This window comes from Pagrus major, chromosome 9, assembly GCF_040436345.1.
Source record: "Pagrus major chromosome 9, Pma_NU_1.0".
NCBI lineage: Eukaryota > Metazoa > Chordata > Actinopteri > Spariformes > Sparidae > Pagrus > Pagrus major.
This window is the reverse complement of record NC_133223.1, coordinates 8842386-8865579: the sequence shown is the minus strand read 5'-3', so window position 1 is coordinate 8865579 and position 23194 is coordinate 8842386. Positions and strand designations below refer to the sequence as shown.

Below are 23194 nucleotides of genomic sequence, written 5' to 3'. Positions count from 1 at the left end.
GCCTGCTGACTTTAATTTTAAAGATATTTTCTCATACATGGTTAAAAATAAACTGTTTCAGAAGCAGACCATGAGAATCAGATGTAGAGAGCTTCTCCATTGGGCAACATGTTTCCTTTTTATTAAGAGGAGAATCCAAACCTGATGCTTAAAAGGGTCAAGGTGTCTTAACAAAATAACCTATAACCTACATATATGGATCAGTGTGGCATCAAGTGAAATAGTTTCAAGTATTCAAGTCCTTGTTTGCAAATGGTGAGTTATGTGCTCTAAGTAAGTACAGATGCTGAGCTGGCTCTGACTTGCAGTGTAGCTGACACACTGGCATACAGGGTGTGTCATCATCTGAACGAGTTGCTGCAGGTTGTATTACATGCTCTAATAAGGCAATCCTGTGTCCTAGAAATTGAATGTTGCCAAGATGTTTTATAATAACATTCTCATGAACAACACCAATACGTACATAGTGCAGAAGTGTCACAGTGGAGTGGAGGGTTTGCGTTCACACTACTGTCTGTGGTTAATATCTTTCCAAATCTTATGTCTCAAGTCACTGTTGACTTTTTCTGTATTCAAACAGTCCATGAGCCTTTACCAATGCTGCAAGCACCATCGACTGTGTAAAATACAGATGGAGCTCCTGGGTTTGAAAAGTGAAGCCAATGCAGAAGTGCCTTAAACCTGCATTCTCTCTAATGGTCAACAGGAGGCGACTACACTGGTTTAAAAAGGAAGTCAGTTTGTTTGCCTGTTACTTATAACTTGATTTATTACCTCAGGAAACTGTTTCATAATGAGATCATGGTCTTGATCACTAGAGAGAGTGCGCTTTAGAGGGTTTAATGAAAGAATCATTGCACAAAATCAAAACCTTCAACTAAAATTAAATGGCTGGATGGATTCAGCTGCATTTTGGACAGATGTTTGTGTCTCCTTGAATCCAGCAGATTATGTCAAACTTTTTCTCTCTGTTTGTGTCTTGACTGTGAAAGCTGTGCAGATATTTTCTCTACAACAGTGTTAGAGCACTTTGGCACTGTATTTTTTCAAACCCTACATATCTGTGCCAGCCATCCCGCAGACATGTGGTTAGGTGCTTCATGTCCCGGTAAATAGGTGACCACATTTTTCCACCTACACAATACAGAACTGAAACTAAAGGTTAACTGTGTGTGTTACACTTTAGAGTGTGGCTACCTGGAGATTGATCGCTACCACGACATGTCATCCGGTTCTCCGTCAGATCCAATCAGGATATCCAACCTCTCATCCAAATATGGTCACTTCTGGCTCCAAAAACTGAGATGTGGCGGCCGTAATGTCAAAGCAAGCTTTAAAACATCCAGAAACCGATGGGTAATGACATGGTGGGTCTACAATTGGCATAAACATTGCTCTTAAAAGTGTAATAATGCTTTAGTTGCTGCGAGTGGATGTTGTATTGCAAGATTGCTTATTTTAAAGGAATACAAATCAAATACGTTGTCTCTGAACATTTTACTGATGCGTTCAGAATCAACATTTTTGCAACACAGCTTCCTCCTTATGTTAAAAGAACATATTTCAGTTTTCGTTACAGTTCCCTAAAAAATGTATTTGCTGTTGCAAATTAGTTGAATGTAAACATAGTTTCTATAAGACAGGACTGATTTAGAACATACATTGGGGATCTGGGTTTCAATTCTCCACCATCATTTGGGATCACATCCTCTTCCCCTTTAAAAAACATGATTTTTTTGCTTTGCTTAGCACGTTATGTGCATGACAATATTACACACAGCTGTCCTGTTTCCCAAAAGTGTCTGAGGTAGATCTATCAGGAGGAGCTTTACAATAAACTCCTTAACATTCAATTTAGACTCATCATTTTGTTGTCCCAAAGCAAATTGATTTTGGATTGTTAGTTATTTATCAAGACAAAATGCGTCTGAATTCATGTGCTACCGGTTCTCCAGTGTGAGGATTCGCTGCCATTTTCTGTTTTTATATCATTTGGAGCTGAAATGAGTAGTCGTTGATTGATCAATTAGTCAATAGACATAAAATTAATTTGTTATTTGATTAATTGTTAGACATTTTCAAGCATTCTCTCATTTCCTATGAGATACTAAATTGAATAGCTTTGGGTCTTTTTTATTTATTTATGATTGAAATGAATGAATATGATGAAAAAAAATAATCTGAGGGCAGCACCTTGAGCTCGTGGAAACTGTGATTGGACAATTCCAATACATGCACAATTTTCTGACATTTCATAGGCCAAACAGTCAGTAAATGATTATATATTATAGTAATATTATGATAGAATATAATATTATTGTAATTAATTCTGAAAGTAACCATTAGTTGCAGCCCGAACATCATTATGATTTAGATTTCTTTAGGTTTTGGACTGTTCACTGGAACAAAAAGGCAATTTGTCATCTTGGGTTAAGGACTTCTAATGGACATTTCTTGAGACAAAGCAATAAAAAAATATCAATAAATTTCAAATGTAATTTAATTTAGCAAATGATATTGCGACCCATCGTTTCATTTTTCACATAGATTACAGGATTTCCTGAACGGAATTGACAAGGTCTCCTACATGATGTAGTTCTGGGGAGAAAGTTGGACTGGATGAAGTCTGGGCCATGTGTTTATTGTCGTGTTTGTCTTCGGGGAGTTTACAGTCGTTCCACTCACTGTTAGTTGTTCAGTGTTTGGAAGAACAGCGGGTGAAAGTACAATGTGCTGCTGCTGCTGTCTCACGTTTGTCTTGTCGGTGAATCATGACTGGAATCTGCGTCTGCTGTTTGTAATGACTCATACCAGGACAGCCGCACAGTAGGCTGCATTCAACCACTGCTCAGACCAAATCAATGCCATTGCTGCTTCCCACAATCCCTCACTGTGTTTTTTGATGTTGGTTTGGAGTTTTGAGTATATAAGGTTCAAAGTTCTGGCAGTACTTTCCTTTACATTTGCACTGTTTTCATATTCAAACTAGGTTTATACAATAATTTAAATTAACTCTACCTGCGGTGACAATTAAAGCAACAATAAGAACAATATTTTTCTTACATTTCATGCCAACATAACATTGAGTTTACAATAAAAACATGTTTATCGAGCGCTGAAGTGTTCTGTTGATGTTCATGATGTCTCAACCTTTGACCTGTGATCTACCTTCAGCCTGTGTTGTAATTGCTGTCCCACAAACAGATGGACAAAGTTCGCATGACTGAGCAGATCTGTGGGCACACACAACCAGCTACTGCATGACTGAAAGCAAACAGAAGTAAACGGACGCTTGTTCCCGTCTGTCAGTTTGTTGTAATGAAATCAAACATTGCACAAATTTCTTCAGTTACAGAGGCCCATTTCCCAACAGTTTCTGTCACACAGGCACTTTCTACAGCACTGCCTCAGAACTGGGTACAACACATCCGTCTGTCAATCAGTTTGAGTCTTAAAAACCCGCTGGAGATTGAATTATTCAATAAATACATTCTAAATACTTGCTAAATAAAATAAACCATTAAATAATTATATTAAATAATTGCTTTAATAAACGTGTATCGCAGCCTTTCCCCTCCTGTCCATGCAGTGGATAAGCACATACTGTCTGTAATGATATTTACATTAGCCTTCCACCATCTGCTGTCACCAGACACCGGACCCTTCAGCCTTGTTTGGCGGAGGCTTCTGAACAGCATCCTCTTCTTCTTCTGCGCTTGAAAAGAATCCAGCAGAGTTTCCTCCAAATCTAATGCAGTGGCTCAGCATATCTGAAACATGCTCACAATATCAGTGAGCCTTTACTTCAGAGAAGAAGCCAGTCAGAGGTGGTAGCAAAAAATGCTTCATCATTGAATTTGTCAATGATATACAGCACCATCGCTCCTCACCCCAATCTTATCAAGAATCTAAGAGTGAATTTTGGGTACGCTCTACACTAAGATGAGACTAATATACAGCTAGTAGCTATCAGTTAGCCAACGTTACACACGCAAACAGCTCTCTCTTCTCTGCTCATGTGTGTTGAATTATTTTGGTTAAATGCAAATGCATTTGCAGCCTTTAGTTGCAGATTGTGTTTTCTTTGGCCTCCACCCACCGTCACTGCAGAAATGCAGCCTGGGAGTTGTCGTTATCTTCTCTTATGTTCCTGAAGTTTTTTATGCAGACAGTCTCGTAACATTTAATCAGATAGTTTGTAAAATGATTTCACAAGTTTTTCTCAATGATGATTCAACCGTAAGACTTTCACCCGAGCTGGAGGAGGCACTCACTGTGAGCCATGTAACATTGTCTATGGGAAAAATGAATCAGACTTTACTTCCAAAATCAGAGAGATACATCGCAACTAGTGATGCATGATATGTATCAGAACAATAAATTATCGGAAATCAATGCTGATTAAAAGAGCCCATAATACAGTACAAGCCAAATTGCTTTCATGGATATAACAAGCGTAGCATACACACACTCCAATACAGTAGGTGACAATATGCACCATTTAAAGTTGGTTAGTGATCCACCAATAAACAGTAATTATCGGTTGGTTATCTTTTCAATCATTATTTGATATTTGATTCAATCATCAATTATCTAATCACAACTGTAAACTTGGCTTCTGGAGGTTATTTCCATTACACAGCTAACTTGGCAAAATGAGAAAATAAAACTTTGCAGTAATTTAGTAAGTTGACTTCCTTCAAGCAACTGTCTGTCAGGCCACTATTGGCATTTTCTGATTATCAGTATTGGTGATATCAGATGTCAGATTGCTGATAAAATAAACCAATTTATGTGAAAATGGAAATACTCAAGTAAAGTATGTGAATATAATACTTAAGAACAGTACTTGAGTAACATTTGCTTCAGTTTATTTCATCATACTGATTTCCAATAATCAGTATTGGTATCGACCCTAAAAAAGCCAAATCGGTCGACCCCTAATATAAATGTCACCACTGCATTGGCTGAACAACCTTATAAGACCATCCAGGAACACACTCTGCATTCACCAGTCAAATATGTGCTTGCACTTATCCCAGGATGATTACTTTTTATTCTGAATGTTCTTGATTGTACCGTTTCTCGGGCCAGGTCCTTCAGAAGATCTACCCCTGAACTTGGGAAACAGCCAGTGTAGATTACAATCTGAAAGAGGAGGTCAGTCCTTGAAGTTATGGCCTCGTTTTCTTACAATAACAGAACTAAACTTTTTAAAAAAACATGGTACCTCAACTGCTGCACGTACACAACTGCAGTCTGAATATCAGCAATGTCAATGTTCATAGCCTCAAGGTTAAAAAAGCAGACGTGGATATAAAAAGGCATTGTATCAACACAAACGCCTTGGTAGGGGAACCTCTTTTCCTCCTTTCTTTTAACAGTTTCCTGCCAGGAAGTCATATTTCCATTAGCTGCTGTCTGCAGTTCAGTGCAGGGTGGATTACCAGTAATATGTGGGGGTGAAGCTGAGTTGCTGTAAATTGAATTAATGTAGATTGCAAGGTGCTATAGCCACAACTGAAATACATGTTATGAAGTGTGGAACTGAATTGTGGGTGAAGTAAAAACAAAACGTGTGTTATGTGTCATTCAACGCTTCCAAAACTAGAGGGGGAAAAAAATATAACACTGCCTGAACCACTGTGCAAACTATTACACAGCCAAACACCAACACCTCTGGGCCTCCAGTGGCAATCGAAAGCAATGCCAGTTCCGTTCACCTCAGTCTTCCATGTTTTACTCCCACGTGTCAGTTCGTACCACGGCCTGCTGAACCGGCTGAGCTCTCCCACGCTCCTCTCTGCCCGAGCTTGTCCCAGAGTGAAATCACGCCGCCCCAAGTGCTCCTACAGGATTCCTTAACAAGAGACAGACGCAGGGGCGGAAGTCTGTGTGTGGTGAAAGAAAGATTTTTGTTCTCTTATGGTTTTGAATAACATACTTTTTTTTTCATTTTTTCACATTTTAAAACAGAGAGATTCACTTGAATAATGCTTAGTTTGTCACGCAAAGAAACTATCACACTTCTCAAGTGTTTCAAAAATGCTTTATTTTTGTTTTTCTTCGGTTATATTCCATCGGTGCAAAAGATGACTGGTCAATTACTCAATTAGTCAGTAAACTGATCAGCAGTTGACAAACAATCGAAAAGTTTTTTTTTAGAAAAAGATTTTTTGGGAGGTTTGTGCTGTCGTCACGTAGCATTTGATGGACATTTTAAATCATACTGGCTTGAAATCATTGGGTTTCTTACTGTCTGTCAATCAAAACAAGTGATTTGTAAAAAATCACTTCTAAAAAATGATAAAGTTGTATTAACTGAGACTTATTGATTAATAAAAAAACTGATTGAACAATAAATAGTGATTTTTTGGGGATTGATACGAGTAGATATCATTTAAAAAAAAAATCAAATCTAACAAATCCATCTGTGTTTGTGAACTGTTCATGTCTTAATCTCATTATCCATAGACCTGCAGCCGATTTGCAGTCTAATGCTAACGATGCTTATAATCAGTTATTTCTCTGTTTGCTGTTTGTGACATCAGATAACATGAGAATACACATTAAAAGCATTAAAGTTCTGTTGTCAGTCACCAGAATTTGAATTCCCCATGTGGGTCCTAACAATGTCCAATCAAAGAGTCTGTATGACTTCATGTTTACTCCTCTTGGTTCATTTGCATAAAACCAGTGTAAACACAAACGGGGCCGAACCAAAATGCCACAATGAATAATATTTCTCCTTGGTGTAGACCAAAGAACTGAACTGCAGGTGAGGAAGGGCCCCATCATCACAACTGTTAGTCAAATCTGTCCTTCGACTGAAGTTTAAAGAAAGCTGTTAGCAAAAGCTGGTGGCGAGAGTCAAACCACAGCACAGGCAGCACTGCAAGTTCACTGCAGGCTGTTAAACCACCAGTGCACCTACATTTACAATGCTTTGTTTCCATCTAGCAGTTGGTTTTTCTGTAGCGACATAGAGAGGTGCAGATACTGCGGTTAAGGAGATTTTCCTCTTGTATACTGTCTTCGGCCCACGACTTACTCACATTTTCTTGCTACTGTTTTCTTGTAAAGTTTCCTGTTTGTCCTATAGCTGCTAAAACTGCAACAACTGTTTGATTGACTGCAGGTTGCAAAGAGGAAAGTTAGAAATTTAATTCATAAGAATTTAGTCATAAGAATATAGAATTCTGTCTTTTATAAGATGAAAAAACGTTTTCTCCTTTAATATCCCCTAAATTACCCTCAAACTTCTTTAAAGCTATATGATAGGTATATGATATTTAAAATAAAGCGCTGTTGGTTTGAAAAATGCTCCCCCACTAGACAAAATTACACTGGCAAAGCACTGTGAAAAAACACTTTCATGGTGATTTGACTGATTTTAACTGAGCTCCCTTTAAAAAAAACAAAAACAAAAACAAAAAACAGACACCCTACAGTATTGTGCTAAGACGTGACATTTGTACAGTATCGTAACTGCCAGTGAAGTAGTAGCGCTGCTAATTTTACAATACAGGTCACCACGAGCTATCTATAGTGCTCTGAATGCCGAGGCTAATTCAGAACTGTGAATGCATGTGGTGACAGATGTGGTTAGATAAGATCAGCTGCTATCTGCTATCTGAATGTAGCCTGACACGAAGCGCCAACACAACACTACAGCTTTTGCTGCTTTAACCATGTGTGTTGAATTCCATAGATGTTCTAGGCCCCTAACCTTATCTTAACCTTTTAAAGAAAGCTAAAGCGGATATTTTAGTTTATTTTTGTGTGTCAGTGTCTTCAAACCTGACTACCTGAACAGTTTCCAGGGTTCCCTCTTTTTAGTAATGCCACTTATACACCAAAATGAGTGGCCAGCAGACAAGCTTGCCTTTCTGGTTTCTTACTTGCGTGTGAGGTTCTTCATCAAGAACACACCAGAGAAAACAGGGAACAGTAGAAAGCAGCAGATCATGTACCTCATCAGAATACAAGCAGAATAAGTCAAACTTGTTTAAAAAGTCTTAACCAATAATATTCTGAATTAGACACATTGTTTTTTCTGGAGCTTAAGAGTGATGCATCTCACTTTTTTCTCATCTCTGTTAGAGTTGGACGTGTGCAGTAGCGATCAGGCAGCTGACAGGCTCAGACCACACAAGCCACAAACAACGGATTCTTTTAAAATATATCTAACTTCAGTCTCTCTTTCAAACTCAGTGCAGACTGAACAATGTTTAAAATGCCTGACAGAAACGGATGGAAAGATGTTAACAAGCCAGCAGCCTTAACTTGAAAAGGAGAGAAAATTAGCATGTTCACCCGGGTGGTCAGTTGGCCCGGAAGTAAATCCCGATAATATACAATCACATTCCACACAAAAGCCAGATGGTAGCGGCTGTTAGTGGGTTTTCTGGCCAATGTGAAAGGCGTATAATGTCCCTCTTTTCTGAGAGTGACTTCAAGACTTGCTGTACAGCCAATAGTCAATAAGAGACTGACTTTGTCCTTATTCCCTTTTGCAATCCTTTGTTCCTGAACACATACATCTGTTTTCTTTGTCTTTCTTAAAAATTACAAACATATCACATATTTTGCAACCTTAAAATTGATCAGTAAAGCTAGCACAGACCAGAAGCATCAGGCAGATGTACAGTCATTTAGAACAAAGTATTTACCATATACTTTGGTCTGGTAGGGTTGTGTTGTACTGCCATGGATCTTGGGTCTGTGAGCCAATGTGATTAACACTCAAGTGAATCCGAGCAGACTTATCGTCTCTGATCATGCCGCAGAATCACCAGAGAAATACAAAAAAGAGACTGAACTGACTGAACATTACAAGGAGATTGAACAGTGCAACACATCCTTACCATCAATACAAAAATGTCTGAAAAGCCAGTGACTCCCAAAACAGCATGACCATTGCAGCGCACCAGCACCAGGCACACTGGATATTCAGCATACACTCGCAGTCTGATTAGCTTTAGGCACTAAAACATCTTGTTTAGGTTTAGAAAAAAACAGGGTTTGGTTTAAAATAACTATGTTACTTACTGAACTCCAGGTGAGTCACATCTAATGTAATTTGATTACGTTAGTAATTAAAATGATTCACTTTCCAATGGGACACAAACAGTGGCCTCCTGGTTGTTTGACTCAACCATCTGTCCCCGACCTCCTCCCTATGCTGACTTAACGTCCCTTTATACAACTTCATCTGACATCCTTATTGGCTGCCTTGATAATCACTACAGCCACTGGAGGTCGCCACCTAAACATAAACGTAAATTTGGGTCTTAATAAGCTGCTTTCACAGTCGACCTATAAGGTCATTTTTCTGATGAGGAGCCTGAAGAGTGAAGCGCATGAAGTCACCATGTACTGTCACTCTTTAGACTGCAGTCCCTCATTAATTAGTGGAGCATCATGCTGCTGCAAGTGTTGGTGTTCTTCTATTCAGGTATGTTCAGGGTTGACCACTTACCCTTTCAAAACTGATGTATGCACGTCAGGGGCAAAGTAGGTTTTCCACTAGTTTCAGATCAGGAAACCTACTGGACATAAACGTGCATGACTTCAGGGACAAGGAGAAGTCATGAGGTCATGGACGAGGAGAAGTTCAGTTTTGCTGGGTCAGTCCCCACCCATGCATCTGTTTTACGATTTAGTCATATACTTTAATTACAGTCCACAAAGATGACTGGACACACAGTTTCGGTTTAGCTGATAAAAACCAGCTGTTACTGGTCTGGTTTATCAACCAGTGGTGACCAGTTGATGATGTGCAATTCTAATGAAGAGCTCCCTGAAAAACTGTTGGATCAGTTAAAGTTCATATGGCAGTCTTATGCTTATGTTCTCAAGATTTGCACAGAATCTGAGACAGCCAAGTTTTAACATATTTACAGTATTTCCATTTGGTACCAAAAGTATGTGTTGGTATCAAATCTCTTAGCATTCTGGTTCTGAAAAATACTTTTAAGAGTCCTAAAAGTAACATACCAAAAAGGATACCTAGCCCTTACTGGGGAAAACAGGTAGGCAAAGGTGGTCACCTAACCTTAACCTCAGGAGTGTTGCTGCCTTTCACAGTTTTCACACCTACTTCAATTACCAAAATGGATAGTAACGAGGAGTGATCAGACAACAGTTGACGCTCCTCCCACTGGAGCCACCCAATCAATTATAACGGACAGAGAGAGTAACTTATTAGCACCTATAAACACCTTAAGAAAAATAATCATAAAGGAAAAGAGAACCAATACCAGCCATTATTAGTGAAAAATACCAAAAGAACTATTGAAAAGGTAATCACAGTGTGGTACTAACCATCTGTTAAAAAACTGCCATTTGTAAATCGTTCTGGTGACACAGATATTTGCTCTGGACATAAACCAGCACAGTAACTGCATTATTTGTCATAAGTTTGAGACAGAGACACCAGTTTCCCCAGGGGTTTATTATGTTCATTCACATATTTACAGGCAAGACTGAGTAGGAAAGTTCACTTGTATTAAGCAGCGTTCAGGAATGCCGGGCATGCTTCCAGTTCCAAAGCGTTACGCAGGGTTTTGTCAGAGGTTTCTACACAAACAACTGATGAGATACCAGAGCATTTGTCATCCATGAGAGAGAGGAGGGAGAGCGGGGAAGAAAAAGCAGAGAGAGGAACAGACAGATGCACTTTCAGAAATATATGGCAGGACTAAGATTTTGTTAAAGGGGAAAGAAAACTGTTTTTGCTGATTATTGTGTTTTAAAACCTCCGGTGACCTTTCAGTGTCAGTGGACACATGTTTTCCAGTAAGTTGAAATCTGCTTGTCATGGTCTAATGGTCTTGTGACTTTTTCTCCAGGAGCACTTTCACCCAGGCTTGTTGTACACATTCATTTCTAACCGATGTTTCTGTGTGTTTTTCAGCCATGGACCTGCGCTCAGCACTGGGAAGCCTTCTGTTTGTCTTCACGCTGTGTGGGATTTGTTCTGGATTTGTTCAGGGTGAGCTGAGTCACACTGTCTTCTCTATTTCTTTAAAACAGACATGCATACACACATACAGTGCATTATTATGTAAGCTTATTATTATATTCGCAGTATTAAATTTCATATGTTTTTGCCAAATCTAACTCAAACATCTGCCTCCGGCCCATGCAGCAGTGTTGTATTGCCCTCTTTTGGCGGCTGGGGGGACAGCAGCAACTTGTATAACTGTTCTGTTAGATGCGAGCTCTTCAGAAGTCTGACAGGCTGCTATTGAGATTGAACCATGGAGCTCCTTTGGTTGAGTTTAATCAAGTTAAATATCCAGCAGTCAATGAAAGAGGCATCTGACCAAAACGAAGGTTGCTGGCTCTAATCCTGGACAGTCAGGGAACAAACACATAACTCTTGATAGAATGGAGCGTATATAGAAGGCTAGAGTGGCTCAGCTGGAATTAAAGTGCTAATTGCAGCCTCTGTTCTCTCATAGGTGTATGATGGGAAGTAAAACTGACTCATAATTTCAGCTTCAGCTTTCATAGAGTTAGAAAAATCCATCTCAGTGACACAGAGCAGCGTGGAAAAATACTGGAAGTCTGGCATGATGTCCTCTGGGCAGCTTTAAATCCCTGAGCTACTGGTCGAATACTGGAAAAGAACATCCAACAAGGAGGGAGGGAAAGGCAAACATATTTGTGAAGTACCTTTAACAACTGCAACAAGTGCCTTACATAAGACAGAAAGACAGATTTAAAAGAAACAAAACATGTAAAACCCAAAGAAACAAAGATGTAAAAGACAGGTTCAGATTTACAGCATGTTGATGACTGATTTTTTCCCCCTAATCCATCCAAGTACAAATATACAGACGTGTGACAAACTAAAGGAAAAGCCAACACACAGTGTCTATGTAAGGTGTTGGACCACCGTGTCCCATCAGAACAGCTTCAATGTGCCTTGGCATTGATTCTACAAGTCTCTTAAACGCTACCAGAGGGGTGGTGGTGGAGAGCACTGTCAAACACATCGGTCCTAAATCTTCCACAGGAGTTCAATACAGTTGAGATCTGGTGACTGTGAAGGCTGTAGAATATGATTTATATCATTTTACTACTCATCAAACCATTCAGTGCCCTATGGATAGGGGCAGTGTTAACCCTGGAGGAGAGCACTCCCATCAGAATAGAGCTGTTCAATCACAGGACAGAGGTGATCACTCACAACAGCCTTGTATTGATTTGCAGTGATCCTTTGAGGACAAAGGCATATCAGAGCCACTGTTATGTTTCTCTACTCATTTATTCAGGTTTTTTCAATCCCAGATTTGACATTCACAAGTTTGCTCAGAGCTCTATCAGGCTTGAATGGCGGATCACATGACAAATCAATTCTCTACTGATGTTTGTGTGTTTCAGAGAACTGTACCGACTACAAGATCCAGTTTGGGAGGGTTTACTCTGTTCCTGGGGATGTGGCTATGCTCAATAGCACCCTGGTGTGTCCAAAGGTCTTCAACATCACAGGTGACCCTTATAACATCACCTGGTACAACTCAAAGACCGGCAAAGAAATGCGCGACCAGACCGGTCGAATCCTGGTGCGCGGGGAGACTCTGTGGTTTCTTAACATACTGCTGGACGATGGAGGGGAATACGTAACCATACTGAGGTAAAGTAACACTAGTTGTTAAAAGTTGAGAAAATCAATAGAAATTTTGTCCTGACGTGACTGTGTGTGGAAATTACAGTACGCTGCTGAAAGAAATATTTTTCTGCTGTTTGAAAGGAGCAAGAGAAAATAAACTAATAATATCAACAGAGTGAAAAAACCACAGGGTTGACGTTCTGTCAAAGACATCTATGTACTGTGTTGCAGAGATGTTTACTGAAGTTAGCATGCTAACCAGCTAGCCCCAGCCCGTCCTGTCTCCTAATACCATTTTGTACCTCAAGAGTCTGACAGTTCCCGTAGTTTCAGTTCAGAGATGTACTTGAGTGGTAAGTTTGCTACTTAGTCCAATAAGTAAACAAAATAAACTCACAAAATGTCAAGAAAGGAAATATTTTACACCCTTTTTCTCACTAAAAAGACAAATACAACTGTACACTTAGACAAAATAAATGTCCTTGTTAACTAATAGTGAAATACACTTTATTCAAACTAAATACAACTCACCAAAACAGTCTTTTTCCCGTAATCACCTCTGGTTTTGTCAAAGTAGACTGGTTTCCAGCTGTGTTCACTGAGAGTCAGCCAAACTCTTTGGCCAGCTGTGGCTAACAGCAGCTAGCTCCAGCCAAACATAGCTACAGCAGACAGTATAGTGAGCAGCAGTTGTCAATTTCTCTGGTGATGTGCTGCCCCCTATGTCTGGAGCTGCCTTCAAGTTCTGGTGATATTTTACAAATTACACCTAAACATTACATTGTTGAGTAAAGGTTTGACAGGAATTTGTTGCTGTTAACCTGAGAAGCACCTAAATCAACTGCCTGAAGCTGAACAAATAAACTGTTATGAAACAAAATTAATTTACTCCTTTATTTTCAACAGAACTCCCACTGGGTGCTACAGGCAGGCCACTCAGCTGGTGGTTGAAGAGCCAGTTGCTGGAGAGTGTGCAAGGCCAAGGAAAGCTGGTCAAACACTAATGAATGGAGTCGACGACATCCTGTCCTGCCCCCTGAAGGACTACATCAGTAAACTGGACAGCTACAACATCACTTCCTCCATCAAGTGGTACAGAGTGAGTAAAGGGAAAGTCTTGTCACCACCTTGAGATTCCTGCAGTTACTGTTTTTGCTGGACCAGATCTCACTTTGGCTTGAACTGGGTTTGCACCAAAACACTATCCAGTAAACCGTATACTGGATCAGAGAAGGCCATTTTATAGGTTCTTGAATTAAGATAAGTTCTTCATTATAAATCAGTATTATACAATGAAAAGGTAATCCCATTACTTTTTCGATTAATTTACCTTAATAAAAATGTTATTTAAATTTACCTGCAATACTTTAGTTCTATTTTTGTTGTAAACGTAATTTTGAAGTCTGTCTTTGTCTACTCTGCATGGTGGCTATCACGTTTCATGCTAACCATCTAGTTCTTCTGTTGATTATAGAGGAATAAAATGTATTTATTTCAGTCAGGGGATTATTACTATAACGTATTGTGAGAGTTGTCGTTGAGGGTGTTCTGTCAAAAAATAAATGGATAAATAAATTAAACCAACAGGATCTAACTCTGCTCAACTTTCACTGTGTGGCTCGTTTACATTATGTCATTATAAGAAGTCTGACTCTTATGTTTCCTTTCCTCATCCAGGGTTGTGACCCCATAGTGGATGGGACAGGCCAGTATACCTACATGGATAATGCCAAACTGAAGATTGACGGGGTGGAACCCCAAAACAACGGCTTCTACACTTGTACTTTGAAATTTACTCTAGGGGACATCGCAGGATCCGTGTCGGAGACCATTGATGCATGGGTCAGAGGTTAGAATGGATATAAGTACTTTAATGTGCAAGATATCTAGCTTTTTGTCTGCAACGTAACACTGTGATACCTACAGTGAAATAAACATCACTTTTCTAAATGTCACACCACTAGTGAGCAACAAAAAAGTAGGTTGCAGGAGGCTCACGAGAGGTGGAAATTATTCCCATGCCAAGAAACTGAGTAAAATTTGAGTGAGGAGCTGCAAAGTGAGCCTCAACCTCTGTCATTGTATTTCATGCTGTCTGTCTTTTCAGAGGAGTACTATCTGGTTCCAGAAGTGCATGAACCAGCCAATGAGATAATCAAGGCAGAGATGGGTGAGTCCCCTGTCTGCAACATGTTCTGAGAATGATGGTGTTTTGGACTGTCTGAGGCCCTCGTACATTAATTACATATCTAAATCTGAATAATATGTAGAAACTTAAAATTCAGGTTCATGATTAAGAGAAAAATATAACTTGTGTTATTGTTTATGAATGTTTTTAGGGTCCAATTTCACCAAGCGGTGCCTCGTGTTCGTGCCATGTGTTGGGGCGCCCGTCACTGATGTCGTTTGGATAGTCAAAGACGGATTCATTTTCGAAACCCACCCCTCAGAACGAGTCTATACGTCAGAAAAACGGTCAGCACCCTCATCTTTCCTTTATTTGTCTTGCTTGATCTGCTGCTTTTGGGGTACAATGAGTGAGAAATGGTAAAGTTTGTATGAGCAAAATTCAAAGACATAAATGATGGTTTCTTAAAAAAAATATACAGAAGTATAAGCTATTATGATCATTGCAGAAATCATTGTAAGTTTTGTCTGCACAAAGATTTTCATCACCGGAGATTGACTTAGATAAAGTACTTAGCATTTCTGCTGTAATATTTTAATATATCCTTGGTTCTCAGTGTCTCCATGTTGTTGTTACAATGAGCGTATTAAAAAGCTCTGCAGGGCTGCAGATAGATAATAATTCTCTGAGAGCTCCCTTATTTTAAGCATCACTTTTCAGTTTCCATGCAGTTATTTGATTGACAAATGAGACTAGTACAGTAGAAGGTAGAATATTTGTACAATATAAAGTACAGTATGACCAATTGGAGCCTTGTGCTAGAACCGAGCACAGTCACATCACATTTGGTTGCATTACCTTTCTTTTTCCTCATCTGTCTGTCCTCAACAGTTTACCGCCCCAGGTTCGCCCTCGTAACGGTGTGTGGATAGAGAGTATGCTGATTATTTCGGAGGTGCAGGAGGAGGATTTCCACACAAACTACACTTGTCGAGCGTACAGTCCTAGGGGCTGTCCTCAGCAATATTTTACTTTGCTTCCAGCAGGTAAAAACACAGAGAATACCTGACAAATCACATTTTTCTGTTAAAAAAACATTATGTACGCTGCACAGCTAATTTATAAATCCTACCATGGTGAAAGCATGACCTGCCCCACTCTGCCTCTGATTGCCTTACCTGGATATTCTTATCCTGACCAATCATCGCTCCTCATGCCTATACCTAACCAACCCAACCAATTAAGGCAATGAGTACTTGCCACTCAGAGGCAGAGTAGCGCATATCTTGCTTTCACCATAGTAGCGTTTGTAATTTAGCATCAGGGCACATGTCTGGCAGCCATATTGGAGAATCTCCATCTCTACTTTCCAGAGACCAAGTTGACACCTCACATTGTTTGTTTTAACTAAGACTCCAACAAAATGAAACACTTTACTATAATAGAAAATTAAGAAAACTAGCACATGTTCACATTTGAGAGGTGAGGTGGAACAAGTAACTTTTTGCATTTTTTTCTAAAATGATCAGTTTCATTGTGACTGACTTTACAGCTCTAGTGATAGGGCTGTCACTTTTTACAAAAATTAAGTGTGAATGAGTTTGAAACGATACACAAAATGTTTGAATAAATTTGAATGGCCAGCTGTGTCCATCTGTGGTTAGAGTGTCTTATCCTTTAGTGTAGACATAGTATACAAGTAGTATATCGTGGCTTCAGTTTCATCATGAGATTCTGAAACTCCTCTCCTGAAACAATACCAATCGCATAAAGCTTGCTATCTAATTGGTGATGCCATTTTTGGGTTGTTGTTGAGTAGGGCTACATCCACACTAATAAGTTTCAATTTTAAAAAAAATTTAAAACAAAAAACGATCTCTGTCCTGATGAGCTTTTTAACTAACAAAAAAACACAAATCAAGCGACAATTCACGTGTTCTGGACATGAAATGAAACAGCTTTTCTACTCTGCGGCTTGTTGCTTAGTTGCGCAAAATACTAAGAAAGATATTTACTTCTACTTCTCTTTAGTTACTTACTCTTGCTTTCTCTCATATTTATGTTCTAATATATGTTACAGGTACTGAGGCAACATAATTTTTCCTGAAACATGACAAAAAGGATGAGGCAGGGAAACGTGACTGCTCTTCACAGAATCCTCCTGGATAACGTTATTTTAAAATTAAATCATTGTCAACAACACTGTGCTTTTGTCTGTTTTCCATTACTTCATTTTCATTGTCCTTTAGTGTCTTTGGAAACACAGAAAACACAACATAACTCAAATACTCCACAATATCATAACACATATGATACCCTGTGTTCACGTTTGCCAATGCTTATACACACATGTACTCTTTAAACTGAGATTTTATTCTATTTACTTAAAAGAGGAATCACCCTTTGACTAAAATGTATCATTACCACTGGACCAATTTACAAAACCTTTACAGAAAGACAGTAATTCAGCTAGTGAGGCTAATGCTAATAACACTAACAGCAGACTTATCAAAGCTATCAAATACTGGCAAACTTTTAAACATTAGCCCCTTTCACACTGCCTTTTCAAGTCAGGAATATTGCGCCGTTATTCCGGCTCATTGTCCGTATGAAAGTTATAGAGGTGGAATGGGGGGACAGTTTCGTTCTGCCTCTGATCCGCCAGCGGAGGAAGTATCAGAGCCGCAGCAGAGGCGAGAGGATGACTGTGTGTAAGGATAAGCCGGCAGGACAGGGGTGTGTCTGTCTGACACTGACAGCTAAACAGATCCTTCACTCATCAAATAAAAGAGAAATGTCCCACACTTCAACCCAAAAGCAACGTTACAGGACCAAACAACAGTAATGTGGTAGCTTGGCAACTTATATGAGGAAAAAAATACCACATCCATACGTGGAAAAGCATTTGTCATCCTGTGTGTCCCACTGACTCTTTGTGACATTTCCTCCCGAAAAAGAGCGTCTGTCCCCAGCAGCAGAGCCAGGTGGCTCCAGCTGTTTACTGGCTGTGATTATATGACATGATTTAGAGCAAAAAAACACATGATAATCTTTCTTGTTAGAAAGATGGCCAGTAGAGGGAGTAGGTAGACACTTTTCCTGCCCACTAAATAAAGACCTGTACAGTAGAGATCTTTTGGCAACCCCTGATTACATTTTTTGACACATGGACACAGCCTAAAATTGTATGTCTGGTATGTGTGGTGTTCATCTCTACAGATCCCAACATCATTCTTCCCATCGGATCTGTGCTTGGTGGTGTGACGGCTCTCTTTATCATCGGTGTCGCCATCTACTACCTCTTTAAGGTGGACATTGTGCTGTGGCTCAGGACAGCTTTTCCAGCCCTCTACACAAATAAAGGTAATGCCTCACAGCAGATGTGCTGTAATATACTACAGTATACAATGTAATGTTAATGTCAGCCCACAAAAAATACTGTTACACTAAACCCACAACGCTTCAAGATGGAAAAAACAATAGTTATATATGACTCAGATATAACGTCGGAGAATCTTAGGCTGTGCCTCATACCTGACAGTGAGAGCAAACAGGGGAACAAGCTAACCACAGGGCTTCCTGCAGTATTTCTGATTAAACGTCATGCGCAGATTTGCAACAGATGAACCTTCTGCCACTCAGGACTGCATGTTAAGTGCCTTTAGTGAGAGAAAAGTCTCAACTTATGGATATTTGGTCTCTGCCCATATCGAGGGGGCTCCTGGGCTCTGGCTCATCTCATAGTGATCTTAACAGACCAGAAAAAGACTGCACACTAATCTGCACTCTTGGTTTGTGTTGTTGACTCAGCAGTATGTGGTTAAGAGAAGTGAAACCACCTGCTGGCTAGCTAATGGTAACTAGTTGGAAGTCTGTGGATATCAGGCTGACACAACAGATTCATTTAAGTGGATGTGGAAGCTGTGTGGGAGGATTTTTGTGCAAAATTAAGAAGAAAATCTTCCTGCTCAACTATCTTGCACATGAAGTCCAAAGAAACATGATAATCCAGTTATGTTTTAAGCTTGTTGGCAGGATTGATCAGCCCCAAAATCGTATTTAGTTTTTTTGCCATATCGCCCAGCCCTACATGAAAAACTTGAATCTGTTCTGCAGGCTTAACTTACACTTTGCTTATCAGACTTCAAAATACACAAATCCTCTAAGCAGTTCTGTTATTTTCTTGATACACCCAGATACACCCTCACCAGAGCAAAAGAAGCACTGATGAAAATACCCTTAATGAGTGTTTTTCTTATTTCCCTGTCAGATTTGGATGGGAAGCTGTATGATGCCTACGTGGCATACCCACCGCCCTGTGCTGTCGGATACAGTAAGGAAGTGGAGACCTTTGCCATCCACACACTGCCTCAAGTGTTGGAAAAGGCCTGTGGCTACAAACTCTTCATAGCAAGCCGTGACTGCCTGCCCGGCCAGGGTAAGTTACATACTGTAGCAGAGCAGGCATTGTAGTGTTACTTGCCTCAAAAACGGGGGTGACAAATGTCATTGAAGTCAAAATACCATCTGTAACTCTCATTATTTGAAAAAAGCCCCAAAGTTCTTATAAAAAGGAAGTGCAGAGGACCTTTTCTTCATTTGTCACTACTGGTGTTATATTGTCAGTCATAACCCAGTAAATGTTGTTTTACAACAGTACTCAATGTTGGTTTTGGTTGAATGTCAGGGCCATATTTTGAGTTACAGACACTGTGCAGGCTGCTATCCAAGCTACTGAACAACAGTCTTTATTTCGTTTACAATTTATGAGTAAAACAATAATCAGGGGAACACTGGCCACTTACATTTTAATCAGAAAACTGGCCTAAATCAGTGGTTCTTAACCTTTTTGTCGTGTGACCTCTCAAAACAAAGCAGTGTATACTTGTGGCAATGACCAGTTTTGGTTTAGTTTAGTTTAGTAGCAAGTAAGTCTGATATTTTGTGTGGAGAAGAAAGATGTTGTCCTGGCTTAGTTATCCTGTAGATTATCTTGAAAGCCCTCAGATCTATCTTAACACCTTAAGGGGTCCAGGCCTGCAGGTCAGGGACCACTGGCCCAACAATGAATCTCCTCAACCTGTGTTTCCTCCCTGCAGCCATCGTGGATTCTGTGGAGGAGAACATACAAGCCAGTCGCCGTCTCCTTCTGCTCTACACCGCCTCCACTTTCACCAGCAAAAGACACACGAGCAGCATGAGTAGCAACAACAACAACATCATCTCCAAGAGCAGTAATACCAGTGATAAGACTGACAGCTGTAGCAACATGAGTTTTGATGATAGCGAAGACCTCTATCAAGACACAAGGCAGCAGTTGGAGTGTGTGGCAGCAATGCACAGAGCGCTGCTGGAGGGATCTCTCAAGGTGAGGAAACAGAGCATAAGTACAACAGCATCTCCGTCCATTTACTTCTGGAGGAGGTGGGACTATGTCGGCACCACAGTGGTGCATGTGTCAACTTGCTGTTGGAGAGGAGAATGAGTGTGAGCTACTGGAGTATCGATACTGCCAAACACGAGTATTGATGGCATTTTAAATATTCAGTATGATACAATATTGACAGCACGAGACAGAACACTACCCACTCAGCACCAAACAGCAGACAGACAGATTGCATTAAAAGCCACAAAAGGAGAGTAAATGTGAACTTACATTCATCAGGTTCACAGGACTGTGATCAATTCAAGCTTATTTTGCTCTGTGTCTGCTTTTTTTTTTGTTGGCCGCAATCTGAGGTGTTAGATACTGGGTACTGTATCTGCCTCCGCAGAGTCTGATCTGACTTGTTTTTACCAGAGTGTTGAGTTGTGGGCGCTACAATACCACTTAGTCCACTCACAGTTGTGACAGAGGCTTCTTTCTCACGGATGATATTTGACTGAGCACAGAGCAGAGCTTTAACCTGACAACAGACACGTTTAACTCTGGCCTGGTGTCAACTCACTCTTGGAATTTAGGGTTATTAGTTGCAGCTGATACGGCCTGCAATCCCTTTGTCGTGTTAACCAACGAAAGTAACAGTCACTGGCGGCCAAAATTGAGGAGCTGCTCGCCAATCTGTACACTGATCTCTGTCAATTAGAAAGGAGCAGAGATAACAGATCTGCACCAATGAATCTGTGTATTTTGTCGACCTCAGTGTCTCAGGGACACTCATGATATGCCCAAATAATTTTTCACATTCACAAACTCAATTTTCACTTGTTGATATTGTTCCAGTGAAATATTCATGGATTATGCCTGGACAGGTTAACCAAAAACAAGTTTAGATGGGGATGTCATGGCTGTGTGTCTGTTAGTTTGTGTGTGGGGTTCTTCTCCCCTAAAGTACAGAAAATATACATATATGTATATAAAAAAAAATGTAATGCAGTTTTCAGGGTTCATGTGTGAAAAGCACAGTTCATTTCATCAGACCATTCAAGGGCTGCAGCTAACAGTTATTTGCATTGTTGATTATTCAATAAGCTGATGGTCTTTAAAATATCAGAAAATGGTGAAACATGTTGATCAGTGTTTACCAAAGATGACGTCCTCAAATGTTTTGATTTGTTCACAACTCAGTGATATTCAGTTTACTGTGATAATAAAGAAACCAGGAAATAGTCACGATTATCAAAATAGTTGCAGCTCTACAACGTTTACAACACACGACTTGTATCTAATAGTATTTGCTCGAAAAGAGAGATCCAGAGTGATTCAGTGGTTTCAGTCATTTCTTTAGTTGCACATCAGTTCTCTTTCATTGTTACATGCTCAAAAAGGCACCCTGATTCTAATTTGTACGCTGCTTTACAGGTGGTTCTGGTTGAGTTGGAAGAGATCACCCCGGCTCAGCTGGCTCTCTTCCCTGAGTCAGTGCGTCACCTGAGGAAGAAGCAGGGCGCCGTGTGTTGGTGGAAGAACATGAAGCCAAAGCAGAGGTGGAGGACATATATGAGGAGGGGGGATGACGAGGAGAAAGGTGGACAGGACATGCCGTTGTCACCGCCCCTCTCCCCCTCCTTCAGGTTTTGGAAGGAGATGAGGTATCATATGCCAGTGAGGGGCAAGAGAGCGATGTAACCTGAGAAAACTGCCATGCTCAACTTATGATGGGGTTGACATGTGTGTCACTGTTGGACCAGAGACCAGAGGTTTCCAATACAAATGTGTACGGTAGTAAATGCCCTTACAAAGAGACAATTCAGAAGTCAAGGTTACACCACAGGTGCACGACAACACATTTTACTACCAATATCAGGTAGATTTTGACTTCAGCATCCAAAATGTGTACCTTCTCAAGTAGCACATTTCTGTCATTACTGCACCATGTACAACATGTGCTGAAGGAGTAGCTGAATAAGAGAGCGCAGAAGATACTTTGCTAAAAAACTCAACTGCTGTGGCTCACGCCTGATGTGCAGATCATCACGGTGTCTGGCCGGTCCTGAGATTCCCTGCATCGCTACATAAACTGTTGACATTCCCTGGCAGGTGGAGACTGAAGAACAGAGTGGACAAAGATGGACTGATGAAACCCAATGAAAATGTGTAAAATGTACATATGTATATGTGGAAAGTGTAAGTATGTAAAAAAGAAAATAAATCTACAGTAGCATAAGAAGTCAAGTAACAAGCTGTGAGTTTCATATAAAATGTAATGCCAATTTGGTTTAAAGTTATTAAAGAGCAGCAGCCAGGGGATGTGTTCTTATTAAATGTTATTTATAGGGGACCTCTTCTGCAGCAGGACGTGAGAAGTTAAAATGAGGGAAAAACATCAAACTGTGTGCTGAATATTTTCATCATTGTTTTTTTTTCATGTTGCACAATTTTTTGTGTTTTGTGTTTCTCTTAAGCCCTCTTCAGACCAATGATTCACAAAAAGGGCGAGTCAAAACTTGCAACTACGACGTACACTGCAGTGGCATTTGTAGTAATGATGAAATGGTGAAAAAAAACGGAGCGAGTGTGTGGGATGGAAAGAGACAGTACGGTGGGGAGAGCTATGGTTGCATGAGAGAGAGAGAGAGAGAGAGAGGGGAAAAACCAGTGAAGTTGTCAATAAAGAAGTGGGCGCTAAATTACATTGGTTACATGCATTACTTTCTAAAACCAGCCACCGGCGACTTGACAAGCAGGGTTGCAGGTGACACCATCAGCCGACCTGAGTTGAGCTGCAACGGGTCAGTTCACACTGCTGCAACTTACCACTGCATCGTTCTGAAATGGTTTCATTGGTTTCAACCGGGCTTTAGAATTTTGTTCTTAGCTGTAAGCAGAAGCCTCTGAAATAGCACAGGAAACTCAACAGTAACAGTATGGTTTCATTTAGTATTTTGTATAAAAGCTTGACTCTTCTGTCAATAAATGGGACCTCTGCAAACGAAATTGTGGTTCCAGTGATTAAAAATAAAAATAAAGGACAGCACTTCCATTAAACTGTTTATCCTGTTAT

The 23194-nt window shown here is 40.1% G+C and overlaps 1 protein-coding gene across 3 annotated transcripts in view; it reads left to right on the top strand.

Moving 5' to 3' along the window:
• The window catches only part of LOC141002452 (interleukin-1 receptor type 1-like), a 29074-nt gene extending 5896 nt beyond the window's left edge, over positions 1-23178 (top strand). For 2 of the 3 annotated variants that reach the window (XM_073473792.1, XM_073473791.1), the window contains exons 2-12: positions 10919-10996; positions 12394-12646; positions 13529-13721; positions 14300-14471; positions 14730-14792; positions 14962-15097; positions 15642-15796; positions 17970-18113; positions 19021-19188; positions 19850-20118; positions 21553-23178. In XM_073473792.1, coding sequence (XP_073329893.1) covers positions 10921-10996; positions 12394-12646; positions 13529-13721; positions 14300-14471; positions 14730-14792; positions 14962-15097; positions 15642-15796; positions 17970-18113; positions 19021-19188; positions 19850-20118; positions 21553-21819 — 1896 coding nt within the window. In that variant the 5' untranslated portion in view covers positions 10919-10920 and the 3' untranslated portion in view covers positions 21820-23178. Of the gene's footprint in view, positions 1-10606; positions 10801-10918; positions 10997-12393; positions 12647-13528; positions 13722-14299; positions 14472-14729; positions 14793-14961; positions 15098-15641; positions 15797-17969; positions 18114-19020; positions 19189-19849; positions 20119-21552 lie in introns of those variants that run through there. The other variant, XM_073473790.1, reaches the window with a different exon arrangement.
• Positions 23179-23194: the final 16 nt, after the last annotated feature.